Here is a 13,774-nt window from a genome sequence, read left to right on the forward strand (position 1 = left end):
GAGATGCGATGAAATCCTGGGATTGTGCCACAATTAATTTGAAAAAAATAAATAAATAATGCCATTATTGAATCAAGCAAGCTAGAAGGAGATGACCTCTTAGCTTGTTATTAATTGACAGCAAAATGTATCAGGTAGGAGTAGTTTGGTGATGATGTTGCTTCAACCAATAATGAAGATAGAGACTCGATTGTTCAGTTAGTTTATTTTATGCGGATTAATGTTTTTTAAAACTCGTAAACCCAACCTAATCCTTGTTTCGTTGATTAGATTGAGTTCGTGTTTTTTAATATAAAATTCTTATCATTTATTTGATGTCAAGTATTTTCTTCCTTTAAATAACCAAATATATTATTATTTATTTAATAATTAAATTGCATATTTACTAATAGCATTATCTCATTAATTTGAAAAATAGAATTTTTGTTACGGTACTTATTTTTATAAGATTTACGAAAAGTTTTATGCAAACTAAACTCAGAATTTTTTTCAACGAAAAAATCTTAGAATTTTTAAGAGATATATATATATATATTTTTTTTGCTTTTTCTAATTTTTCTATCAAAGATATTTCTATATTTCGTTAACAAAATTATCGTTACAACTTTTTATAAGTCATATTCAAACATAACAGCTCGAAAGCATAAAAGAAAAATTTTCAGAAAAAATAACAAATAATATTTGAAGAAAAGAGAGTCTAAAACAAAATTAAACTTCAACTGCTTGGATCAGAATTTTCTTAGGAGCTTTCTTTTTTTCCCTCTAACACCAAGGAATTTCTGTCTAATCAAATTCCCCACAGGAGGCAAGCAATAATTTAGGATTGTCATGGTTAAGATTAATTAAAAAATCAAATTTTTTTTGGTTAACCAAATATTTGGTTTAGGTTAATTAATTAAATTGGTTTTATATGATAAATTTTTTTATTAATCGATTAAAAAATTAATTTTTAACTGGTTATCAAAATTAAAACTAATTTTGTAAAAATAATCGATTTTTATTTAAAAAACCGGTTTCTATATAAACAAACCAATTTTTCCAAAAAAAATTCGTTAAAAATCGATTTTAAAAAAAAAAAACAGTTAACCAATTTAAAACAAGAGTTGTATAAATAAAATTTAGTTTTAATTTTGATTAACCAATTAAAATTTAATTTTAGTTAACCAATTTTTAATAATATGGATATAATTTTGGTTAACTACATTTTGGATTTTAAATGTAGGCGGCTTGCAATATGAGTCATGTTCATGTTGGAGTCCCTTCCTCTTGTCAGCGTATCCACAAGTTCAATAGCTCAAGAACTTGATTTATAGGTACTAAGCTGGCCACGGATGATTTATTCCATTCTGGACAAAATACAAGGGCGTGAAGAGATTATTTCTGGCGCAGTGGAGCAATATGCGTTTATGGATCTTCTCCTTATTTGCTAGTCTATTGTGTATCAATTTTCATATGAAGACTTTGATTTTCGATTGGCATATAATAAGTTTTCAAATTGCTTTCCATATTCCCTTTTACCTAAATCGTTCATGTTGGAAGAAATGATATGCAAGTTCATTTATTTTTCTCAGATCGCATGAACTCGTTTCATCCATCAATTACTGTTTTCATTCCTTAGAACTTTGAAAAATCATCCTACAATTTCACTGAGCCATGTTTTGAAATTCTCCATTTCATGCCTTTTTTCAATATCTTTCATCCTTATAAGAGACTCTCATGCCCAGGAAGGCTTGTTGAAGTATTGATTTTTAAAGATCTTGTAGAATAGAGAATTAGGCTTGATTATCCCTGCTTTACTAACATTTTTTTAATTTTAATATGAGACTAGGTTTGGGATATTTTATAGTTATTGGATCTGGCATGCATTACATGGGTGTGGGGGCTGCATAGGTGAAATCGGACGGTCTGATTTAGGGGGCATGTAATCGGACGGTCCGATTACTGGCGTGGAGGGTAAACAAATCGGATTGTCCGATTTGCGTATCACTGCCACGCGTCGCGTATGCACCAACCAGCCAGTGGACCCCTTATGACATTCGAGTAATACCCCAGCCATCCATTCAAGTGTCCTACTTCGTTTAACACTCACTCTCCACTCTTCCATCTCTTTTAAATCCCATTCCCTTTCTTCCATTGAAGCTCGAGCAGAAGCAAAAAAATCCAAGAGGGGAGACCGAAGTAAATAATGTCAAAGAGACGAAGAATAAAAGATGTTAATCGTTCAAAGTTACACATTGTTAATTATCTTGATCATCTTAATTATGTAAGTTTGTTTTACTAAATTATTTTTTTAATTTAAATAGTAATAATTAGGTTAAGTTAAATATTTTATTTGAATATTTAGTTAGTGTGTGCTGTTAGTTAGTTCAAGTGCTATAGTTGTGTAAGTATAATTAGTGAACTAAGTAACAGATTATTTTTTCTTGAGGTATATATATTATTATTTTTTTTCTGGTGGCCGTTAATTTAGGTTTAGGTTACTAATTTAATCTAATTTAGGTAGTTAATTACGTTAGGAACAATGTGGTTAGTTAATAGAATATATTATGTATGGTTGTTAATTTTTTTATATGTGTCCGTACAGTGATAATAATAATAATAATAATAATAATAATAATAATAATAATAATAATAAATAACAAAAATGAGGAATCAGTTATATTAATATAAATTAGGTATTATTAATAATTATTATTATAAACCAAATAAGATTTAGTTTAGATATTAGAATATATTTTTTTATTGCCGTCGACTAATAATAATAATTAGATTTAATTTTAAATTTATTTGAGTTTAACATTCTATTTATACTAAACGAATGGAAATTGTTATTAAGAAATAAATAGGATTTAGATATTAGAAAATATAGTTTGATAGAAATAATAGTAATAAATAGATGTATATTTTAGATTCATTTAAGATTCATTAATTATATTATGTTACTTATGTGATAATGAGAAGGGTAGAATGTTAAATATTGTATGTTAATTAAGTATGGTTATAGTTGATTAATGTGATATATGGTAATGTTTTGTAGGGTACGGTTCACAGATGTTAATATGTGATCATTATTTGCCACCGGATCCATATAATCTAATTGTGGAGGGGCATTTGCGGGAGACAGGATTTTATTACGTTTCACAGATCGGAGTTGTCCAATGTCAGTCAGCATTGGTTAATGCTCTGATCGAGAGATGGCGGCCCGAAACTCATACGTTCCATTTTTCAATTGGTGAGTGTGTTGTAACGTTGGAGGACGTGGCGGTAATTTATGGCCTTCCGACAAATGGTATTCCAGTTATAGGACTGACTCTGAATAGTTATGAGGCATTAGAGGTCGAATTCCTCCAACATTTTGGTGTTGCACCCAGGAAGACAGAATGTAGAAAAAGTTTCGTAAAGTTGACTTGGTTTTGGAGACTGAAGGCATACATATAACAAGGCCATATAATAGGTTCAAATAGTCATGCAACATCATCATAAATTAATATAACAAGTTTTATGTGGCTGGATCTGCACTTGCACCACCACGTTGACGACATCTGCTACGGCTATGGCCTTCGGCTCCATATTGCTTACAGCGCTTCGGTGCACGCAACATTCGAGGGTCCATTTCATTCAAGAAGCGGGTTATCTTTGGCCGACCTTTGGCAACACGTATGAGAAATGGATTGCCTACGAATCGAGGTCCAGTATAAACAGGCCACGTCATCGGATTTTCTAGTGGCCTAAACCTAGCTCTATAAACTCTTCAAATTTAGTCTATCTTGTATACTTCATGAACGTACACCTGCCAATCAAGTCGCTGATTTGCACAACAAGCAAATACATGTCGACACGGAATGCGATCCACTTGGAATTCACCACAGTCACATACTCTTCGACGCAAGTCGACTGCATACTCCACTGCACTAGGCATCTCACGTACCTCAAATACCTCATTTTGTCTATCAAAGCAACTAACCTGGATGTTTCTCGATGCCCGCTGATTTGCATGCAATTTAGTAGTCACAATCTCAGAGAATACATGTCCAGCATTAATATGAGCCTCAGTCTCGGCTCTTTTTCGTGTGAACAACTAATTAAGCCTGTAAAACATTGCCTTAACAAGTGCAGTGACTGGATATAAGACACGAATGTCAGGAACCAAGTCATCACCCTGGTACGCAGGCATTGTTTCAAAGTGAACGACCGCCGATGGTTCTTTGTGACACATGGCCTCAAACCATATGGGCAAAGCTTCATACGAAGCTTCCCACCTGCCGAAAATTGACTCCACTGCCTTCTGCTTTGCTAACCAGGCTTTGAGATAACTTACGGTGTAATTAAACTTCGACTGTACTTCCTAATGACTTATTTGACCTTTATAGATAGGTCAACTTCTACCAAAGGCTTAATTGCTTCTGCAATTGTGTCGGAACCCAATTTCGAATGATCTTGAGAAATGGTGGCTCGAGTACACGTGTGACTATCATTGTACCTCATTATCTCTCAGCAGTACTTTTTGCACATTTTACTCACCCTGATCAGCCAGTCACAACCAGCACCGTACTGTGTACATTTAGCATAGAATGTTGTTGGCTCCGACTCGTACACCCGATAATCTACGCCTCGACAGATTGTATAATCTTTCATCGCCTTAATCACTACCTCCCTAAAACTGAATTCCATCCCCATGATGAATTCACCATCCGCTACAACAGGAAGCTATGCTACATTCACACCACAAATTATGTATTCTGATTAATAATTATAAATTACACATATAAATATAAAAAAGTAATTAAATACACAAAAAATAAAAAATCAACCAAAAAACTAAACGCTAATTACCATAGTTAGCAACACCAAACTGATTATCAACCAGGTCATACGACCGGATCACTGGTTTACCCGGTTGATCCGGTCATAATTAAATCAAATTATAAAATTATAAAAATAAAATTAAAATGAACAAAAAAAAAAGATAACACAATTAATATCAACATATTTATATCCTATGGGTTGTTACTTGTTTGGTATTCGTGTCCATGTGTAGTCCAACCGACCAACCGAATCGGTCAGACGGTCGGTTCACCTGGTCCGGTCAGACCGGTCCAGTACGTTTTAGTCTAACCGGTCCAGTCTGGTCCGATCCGGTCGAACCGATTCTGTCCGATCCTGTCGACCGAACCGATCCGTTCCGATTTTGCCAAGTACGCTAGTTACCAGATAAAAAAATCTTGCACAATCAACTACTATTTCTACTGATCACATGTTAGTCAAGCTAGCTAATCAATCTGTCATATTAATCTATCATACATTGTATCAAAACTACATACCTGCATTCATATACTCAGGAAATTCCGGTGTATGCATAGCCTCCAAATCCAGCGAGCGCATGAAAGTAGGCTCCACAAATGGATGCTGGTTTACTAGTGCATTTGCCACATCCGCCACATCTGCCTGCATAGTGTCGTCGGCCTGATCTTCGTCTCCACTCGGATCAAGGCATTCATAATTACTTTCGAACTCATCCTCACTATCACTGTTATAATTTTCCATCTCAATATTCCGGTTTGCTTTCGACTGCTCGAACTCAATATACAGCTCGATGAACGACATCCGTGAGCGGGTTTCCATGTACACTGAAAATATATCATGCATGCTCGCTTCATCAGTTACATATTTGGTTTGAAACTGAATGAACCCACCAAATACAGATACTGGGTTCCTGTACAAAATGCATGATATTCTCCTACATATCTGAGAAACCATCTTCTCACAAATTACACATTTTAATTCTTCAAATGACAACGTGAATGGAATAACAATATCCAATGGATTTTCACACACAAATTTTACACCTTCAGCTGTTTGTAATAAAATCTGCCCATAATAATAAACCTTTAACAATACTCTATCATTCATTATGATATACTCACACGAAACACTCTCAAACTTGGAAAAATAGGATCTTCAAACAATGAAGATGAAAGCTGGTTCCCAAACAATGAAGAAGAAGAAGAAAGAATTAAAGGGGTTTCAGAAGAGAGATTTCAGAGACAAACAAGAAATGGAGACTTCGGGTAATTTTGAGGTATATATAAAACCAGAAATCGGACGGTCCGACCGCATCTCAACAATTAAGTTTTATTACGCATTGAAATTGGACCGTCCGATTTTGATCACATTCGAATTCAAAATTTTTAGCATGTAGCAAATCGGACCATCCGATTTTAGTGAACCATTCATAAATATCTCAGCCTCATGTAATCGGACAGTCTGATTACTATGTTCAAATTTTCCCATCATGCACAAATCAGGCCGTCCGATTTGTGCACTCCTTTCTCCCACAAAGAAATCAGACGGTCCGATTTCCAATCCCTATTCAGCTAACTAACGCCGTCACATTACTGTAGTAACCCCTCAAACCTTCATAACGTTGAGTTACACACATTACATTATCATATTAAAATTATTGAGCCCTTTACTAACATCACCAAATTGAAGACCTTTAGATCTTTGAAACATAAGCCTCCTACAAACTTTTCTCTGCTCAGCGTATCCCCTCTAATCTAGTGCATCTTTTTTTCACTCTACTTTTAACCCCATCAAAAATTCATCACCAATCTATGTAGCTCATCGGACAATTTAAAACAACTAAAAGTGTATATAGGAATAAAAGTGCCCACTGCCTTGATCAGTATTTTTCTTCCAATAACTAACAAGATTTCTCTTCCAATGGTTGAGTTTTTTGTTGACTTTGTCTTTTACATAACCAAGTGTCTCATTCTTCGATTTATTAACCATAGAGGATAGTCCTAAATGCTTATCCTGAGGACTCACATTCAGAATTCCAAGTAAATCAGATAGCTCTACGGAGTATTTTTATTAAAAAAAAGCAATTGATTTATTAGTTTTGAAAATCGAATCGAAGTGGCCGATTCAACCGTATTAATTAGAAATCAATCACATGGTCAGTTTAATTGACCTCAAAACCACCTGACAAAAAACCAGTAAGAAAACTAGTTGAACCGATCGTTAACCGATAAACCACCAGAACCGGTCAAATTTTTTAGGAATTTTCAGTTTAGGGTAATACCCTAGAGAGAGAGAGAGAGAGAGAGAGAGAGAGAGAGAGAGAGAGAGAGAGAGAGAGAGAGAGAGAGAGAGAGAGAGAGAGAGAGAGAGAGAGAGGGGCCCAAATGCCCAATACACGTATCCTGGCCATCCCACCCCTCTCTTTCTCTCGAAACTATGAAGAACCCTAGCCTCCAAACCTCCTTGGAAGTTCGAACATAGCCCACAGCTACCGTCCCTCTTCAAAGTCATCGCCGAACTCTTCTCCTCCGGAGACAAACCGTGGGTTAGGGATGTGCATGAGTCGGGTGAAACCGAATTTGATGTGACCCAGACCCGACTCGAAATGTATACAGGACCTATTTATTAGACCCAAACCCGATCCTAGACCCGATGAAACCTATACACTTTCGAGTCACGATTATACCGGGTAAAAATCGGGTGAAAACCAAGCCGTTAATATTACATTACCTTGATACCTTCTTATAAGCTAACATGTGAAAATATCCAAATTTCCAAGACTCCAACCATTATTTGACATGGTAAAATTCACTTAGAAAAATATAACAAGAACCAACTATTCTCTAAAATTAAAGCATAACCATAATTAATACTAATATTGTCTAATAGCACCAAATATTTAAATCAATACAAATAACACAATATTATGCATTAGTGTCTAAAATCTTATGCATTTTAAACATAAACCATTAACTTATAGTCTTATAATAACTAATAACATAAAATATTAAGGTTTATAATACTTAAATTCCATATAAGAATAGCCATTATCTATCACTAATAACACAAAATATTAATTGTGTTTGATGACCGGGACACCGGGCCGAATTCGGGTGACCCGAGCCATGGCCCAGACCTGACCCAAAATAATGACCAGATCTATTTTTGAGACTCTTACCCGACCCTAGACCCGGTGAAATCACACCAAAATAGCCCCTAAAGTATTCGGGGCCTGGCCATGCACACCCGTACTGTCGATGTCGCATCTCATTTGGAAGCTCTGTTAGGCACTTCGGGTCTCCTCGATTCGTTCCTCCTGTCATCACGTGTGGAAGCTCTATTCGGCAGCTTCAGTCCTCTTCGATTCGTTCCTCCTGACATCACCATCATAGAAAGGTTTCATAGAAAGGTCTCCTCTCCTCTCATCCGAGCTCTATCTCTATGTCTTCGCCGGCAGTTCCCATTCTTCTGTCACCATCACTTCCCTTCCTCCCTCTGTGCCGATAAATACTGTTGCTTGAAATTATTTTTGCTTGTTTTGTAATTTGTACTTTTGTTAATAATATTAGGTTCTCATTGTTTGTGGTAGTTCTCATTGTTCCCCTTCTCATTTGAGCTCTCTATCTTCAATTTATTTTTGTTTGTTTAACTCTGAATTGCTTATAGGCATGACAATTTCTCCCGATGGAGCGATATCCACATGCAATTACACGTCGGGGGACGAATTTAGGGAGCAAAATCTCCTCGTGGGGATGGAGACCCATATAACAAACGGGACAGGGGCAGGATACAAGTCCTCAAACCCGTATAATCCCCGTTATAGGAAAGGACCAAAATGCCCTTCATATATATATATATATATATATATATATATATATATATATATATATATATATATATATATATATTAGTTTCTATAACCCTTACCTCCTCTATTCTTCATTTCTTTTCTTCAGTCACATGGAAGTGATGAAACCCCAACATCTCTACTCTCTAGAAGTCAACCTCTCTTCTTCCAAATCTCATCACTGGCGGCCACCCCCCAAAACCCCTTCACTGTCGCACTCTCCCAAAATCCCGTCACCGTTGTCGTTGTCTTCACACGTTAGAGATATTGCAGCATGACTGCAAGAGCATCGCGCCGTTGCCGTCTTCGTCGCAGTAGGAGCGCCACCGTCTTCATCATTCTTCTTCTTTGTCATTCAGTGAGCGTTGTTCTTATTCGTCCCTTATGGTTTTCATTTAACTTAAAAAAAATTTAATTTCTGTAAGATGTGTGATTCATGTAATTTTTTGTGATTTTCTGTAATTTTTGTGATTTACCTTGAAGCATTTGTTAATTTGATTTTTGTCATATCTGTAATATTTTGCAATTTTTGTGATTTATATCTCATATATATGTCTCATTGTTTCTGTGATTTACCTTCAATTTCAGTAATTTCTATTTTTTTCAATTTGTTCCTTTTTTTTAATTCGTGGATATCCATGGATACTCGAGTTCCGACAGATACGGGATCCCATTACCCGTCGCGGGGACGGGATGGGAACGGGAACCGATAATGGAGGCGAGGGGTGGGGGCATGTTCCCGCCTCCATGGGACCCGTTGTCATCCCTAGTTGCTGAGTTAGGTTTAATTGTGAGTTGGGTTTAATTTTGAGTTGTTGAGTTAATTATAATGATTTTGTTGATGTTTGCTTATTCTGAGTTGTTAATTTTCTGATGGTTAAATTTTTTTGGCTATTTGTTGAGCATTATGTTTGTCATTTACATACAATTTAATTTAATTTAGGTATAAATTTTGATGTTTTAAGTTGAAATCTATTTTAGGTATAAATTTTGATATTTTAAATTGTTTATAACTTTTGTTGATAAATTATGAATAATTTATTAGATGAAATTGTAAAATTTTATTAGGTTAAAATTTATTAAATTTAAATATTTAAAATTATATATTAAATTGTTAATAATTTTATTTAATATTTAATTAAATCGGTTAAACTCCGATCAAACTATTAAACTAAGCATTTTACCAATTTATTAACCGATCCGATTCTCATAACTTTATTTCAAATTAACTAGTCCGAATTCTCGCAACTTTATTTCAAATTAACTAGTTGCCCATTAAGTTTACTATATATCTCTAGAATAACTGAATAAGTCGTGAATTGTTGCACGCTAAGTTTATTATTGTATATCTCTAGAATAAGGACTGAATTGTTGCAACTTTATTAGTTTGCCTTGAAAAATAGTAGGCAACTTTGTTAGTTTGTCTTGCAAAATAGTAGTTGTCCGCAAATAAAATATGATTGATGGATGGACATCTATTGTTCTGCTGAAATTCCTAGGAAAATGTTATTTTAGGATAAATAAATTCATAAATCAAACACATTTCAATTTTACATCAATTTTTCAAAACAAAAAATATTACATAAATGTTTCCATGCATATTTTTATTTATTGAATTCGAATTAAATTTTATAGTACTAAATCGAATTAATATGATTCAAATTAATAGTGTTTCATGTATTTATATAAATCAAATTCATTGAATTTAAATTAGCCTTTATAATACTAAATCAAATCAGTTTGATTCGATTTACTAGCTATATATACAGATTATTGATATTTACTACTTTTAAGTTAATAACTTTAAAACACAAATGTCAATAAAAAATACCCCGTTTGAATTCAAATAAAATATCAAAAAAATCAAAACGAATAAGAATAAAAATTCAACTTTTGTATTTTAGTTTAAATTTCAGAAAATATGCATTTTTATAAACTTATGAATTTAAAACGAAATAAAAAATAATTTCTAAAAATTTATTAAAAATCATCGTTTGACTCATTAGCATCTAAAGAATCATTATCCGGACTTTTGAGGTAAAAAAATTAATATAAAGCATAACCCTCCAATGTGACATAGAAGTTAAAACTTAAATTTTCCAAAGTCAGAAGTAACAAATTGTTATCCATTATAAAATGACCAATTATATTTAATTATTTATACAATATGTAACTTGAGAAATAATTAAAATATTATATCAATTATTGAAAGTGTTTTATAATGTATAACTATTATTTCTCAAGTCACATATTGTATAATTATAGTTGGCCATTTTATAATGTATAACTATCTGCTATCTTTGACTCTGAAAAAATTTAAGTTTTAACTCCTATGCCATTTTGAAGAGCTATACTTTATATTAAATTTTTCAATATGAAAAATCTCGGTAATGATCTTTTAGATGCTAATGAATTAAAAGATAATTTTTAATAAATTTTTAGAAATTGTTTATTATTCCGTTTTAAATTCATAAGTTTATAAAAATATAGATTTTTTGTAATTTGAACTAAACCACAAAAGTTAAATTTTTATTCTTATTCGTTTTGATTTTTTTAATATTTTATTTGAATTTAAATAGGAGTATTTTCTTATTGACATTTATATTTTAAAGTTAATACACAATTAACTTAAAAATAATAAATGTCAATAATCTGTCCAAGTTTGATTCGATTTACTATTGGTTTTATTCTCCCTTGTGGAACAAATAGAAAAGACCCTAAGAAAAAGGAAAGGAAAAAAGGAATCTCCTTAATGAAACCTTCTAGTTGGCTTGAAAGAAAAAAACCAAAAAGTGAACCTTCTACAATAATAGAATAAGAGATAATAGATACACACTCCTATCCATCTAGCCCAGAACTCTAATTTCTCCAATATCCATATAAAACCCTACTCCACCCCCGATCATATGCCTTACTCATGTCAAATTTCAGGGCTAAATCATTATCTCCATAGCTTTTATTCTTCAACAACTGAATGCATCCATGTGCTACCAAAACATTGTCGATAATCAGTCTACCACGAATAGACATTCTGATTATCACTAATAATATTGTTCATAAGAAATTGCATTTTATGAACAAAAATCTTAGAGATAATTTTATAAAAAAATCGTGGCTAGACTAATAGGCCTTATCTGAGACATTGTCATGGCATTATTCACTTTGAGGATTAATAGATTTATATATGATTGAAACTTTTGAGAATTTCATTACCTCCCCAAAAAAACTCTTGGCGGCTCTGCATACTCATCTCCTGAGACTGCCTCAAGATTAAACAATGCCTTCTTAATCTCTTCATCAATAATCAGCCTCGGTAATCCCCTGTGTATCGGCTGAGATCTTCCTTCTTAAACTACTTAATGCCTCGGTTGGATCAATATGATTGTCTATTAAGAATAGGTTCTCAAAGTATCTTTGAGCTCTAGCCCCAATATTGTCTATCTTCATCTTCTAATTTCCAAATTTTATTCCTTTTGTTTCTTGCTTGATGCTTGAAATGAAAGAACCCTGTATTTTGATCCCCCATCTCAGCCAGTTTACTCTGGACTTTTCTTTCCAAAATTGTTCCTCCATAGTATAGGCTTCAGTCAACTGATTTATTTCTCTTGCACATTCGGCCATTCTTTCATGATTGAGAGTGTTTCCTCCAACAATATCTCCAAACTGTTCTTTTCTAATTTCCTTCTTCCTAAGAGAAGATATGTTGGAATAATCCAACAAATGATTAAACACTAATATTTAGAAAGAGAAAATCATAGTGTACACTAATCTAGGACATTATTAGTTCCACGCTTCCACTTATCATGGATCAACATAAGGAGGAAAGGAACAAGGTTTTATAATTAAATTCATTACTTCCCAAAAAAAAATAAAAATTAAATATATTTATTCCAAAACTTCGCGAAAAAAAAATAAAACCCCTAAATTAATAGAACAGTGCTATTCGATATCATTTCTTCCTTGTGAAAAAAAATACATAATCGGATATGGATGGCAATTCTCATGTCTTGATCAAAATTACACACACCCGAAAACCCCCATAAGAAAAAGGAAGAAATGAAACAACGCAAGAATAAAATAACAGCGGAAGGGAATAATTAACTCCTACAGAGTAGTAATAATTATACACCATACAAATAACAATACCAAAAATTATAAAAACCGGTTCACCATTACCCGATCCAAATCGGTCCAAACAAACACCGGTTTGGTTCGCGTCCTGAATGAACGGATCAGAGCGAAGCTAAGCACCGGGTGCAGCATCTTTGACCTTACTCTGCAAGTACCCACCGTATTCTCTAGCGTAGTCCTTGACGTGGGTGGCCGTATCGTAGATCCGGCTCCGGGCGTAATCGACCCGGTCGGAACCGGGCGGGTGCATTCCCCGGAAGTAACGGTACATCCAAGACACGGCGGCGACGAGAACGATCCCGAATCCGCACATGGATAAGAAGGCGGCGGTTATGAGAAGAAATAGGGTTCCGATTGGGACCCAAATAGGGCTGGAGATGATTATCAAGGGGGAGAAGAAAATCATGGCGATTATGGTTCCGGTGACGGTTAGGCCGGTGAGGAGGAGCAAGATTGAACCGGTGATGAGAAGGGTTAAGAGGCCGGCGAGCTGGGTGGAGTTGGGAGTGTGATCTTGGAGCCTTCGGAGGAACGCATGGTGCGGTGATAGCGGTGTTTGGAAGGTGGGTCTGTCAGCCATGGTTATTGAGAATGATGGTGAAGGAATGAGAGAGAAGAGTGGTATTGTTGTGTTGTGTAGAGAGAGAGAGAGTGAGAGAGACAAGTGTGAGAGAAAAGGTGGTATTTTGGTGACATGCAAGAAGGGTACGTGGAACGGTCGATGTGGGGTTTCTTTCTTGCACTTTTCGGTGGGGGTGGATGGGGATCTTGTTTCCTTGCCTCTAATCTGTTTCTTTTCCCTTTTTTTTTTGCCCAAATATTTAACTCATTTATTTCTCTGCCTAACAAATTTGTTAATTTGGACATGATTTTTAAAAAATATTTATATACTATTTTGTATCTTTCGATATTGTGGCACTAGGAGAGATTTGTATAAGGGGTGTGACAGCCAGAAATTGTTGTTAGCGAAGCTTGCGTGTTTGTTTTAATGAA

At 34.3% G+C, this 13,774-nt stretch overlaps 1 protein-coding gene across 1 annotated transcript; it reads right to left on the reverse strand.

The window, feature by feature from the left end:
• Nucleotides 1-12,575: 12,575 nt before the first annotated feature.
• Nucleotides 12,576-13,565, reverse strand: LOC112708860 (oleosin G). Its single transcript, XM_025760790.3, has one exon. The coding sequence runs from the start codon at nt 13,359-13,361 to the stop codon at nt 12,894-12,896; it is 468 nt and encodes a 155-aa protein (XP_025616575.1). The 5' UTR covers nt 13,362-13,565; the 3' UTR covers nt 12,576-12,893.
• Nucleotides 13,566-13,774: the final 209 nt, after the last annotated feature.

The sequence above is a fragment of the Arachis hypogaea genome, chromosome 1 (genome assembly GCF_003086295.3).
Source record: "Arachis hypogaea cultivar Tifrunner chromosome 1, arahy.Tifrunner.gnm2.J5K5, whole genome shotgun sequence".
Taxonomy (NCBI): Eukaryota; Viridiplantae; Streptophyta; class Magnoliopsida; order Fabales; family Fabaceae; genus Arachis; species Arachis hypogaea.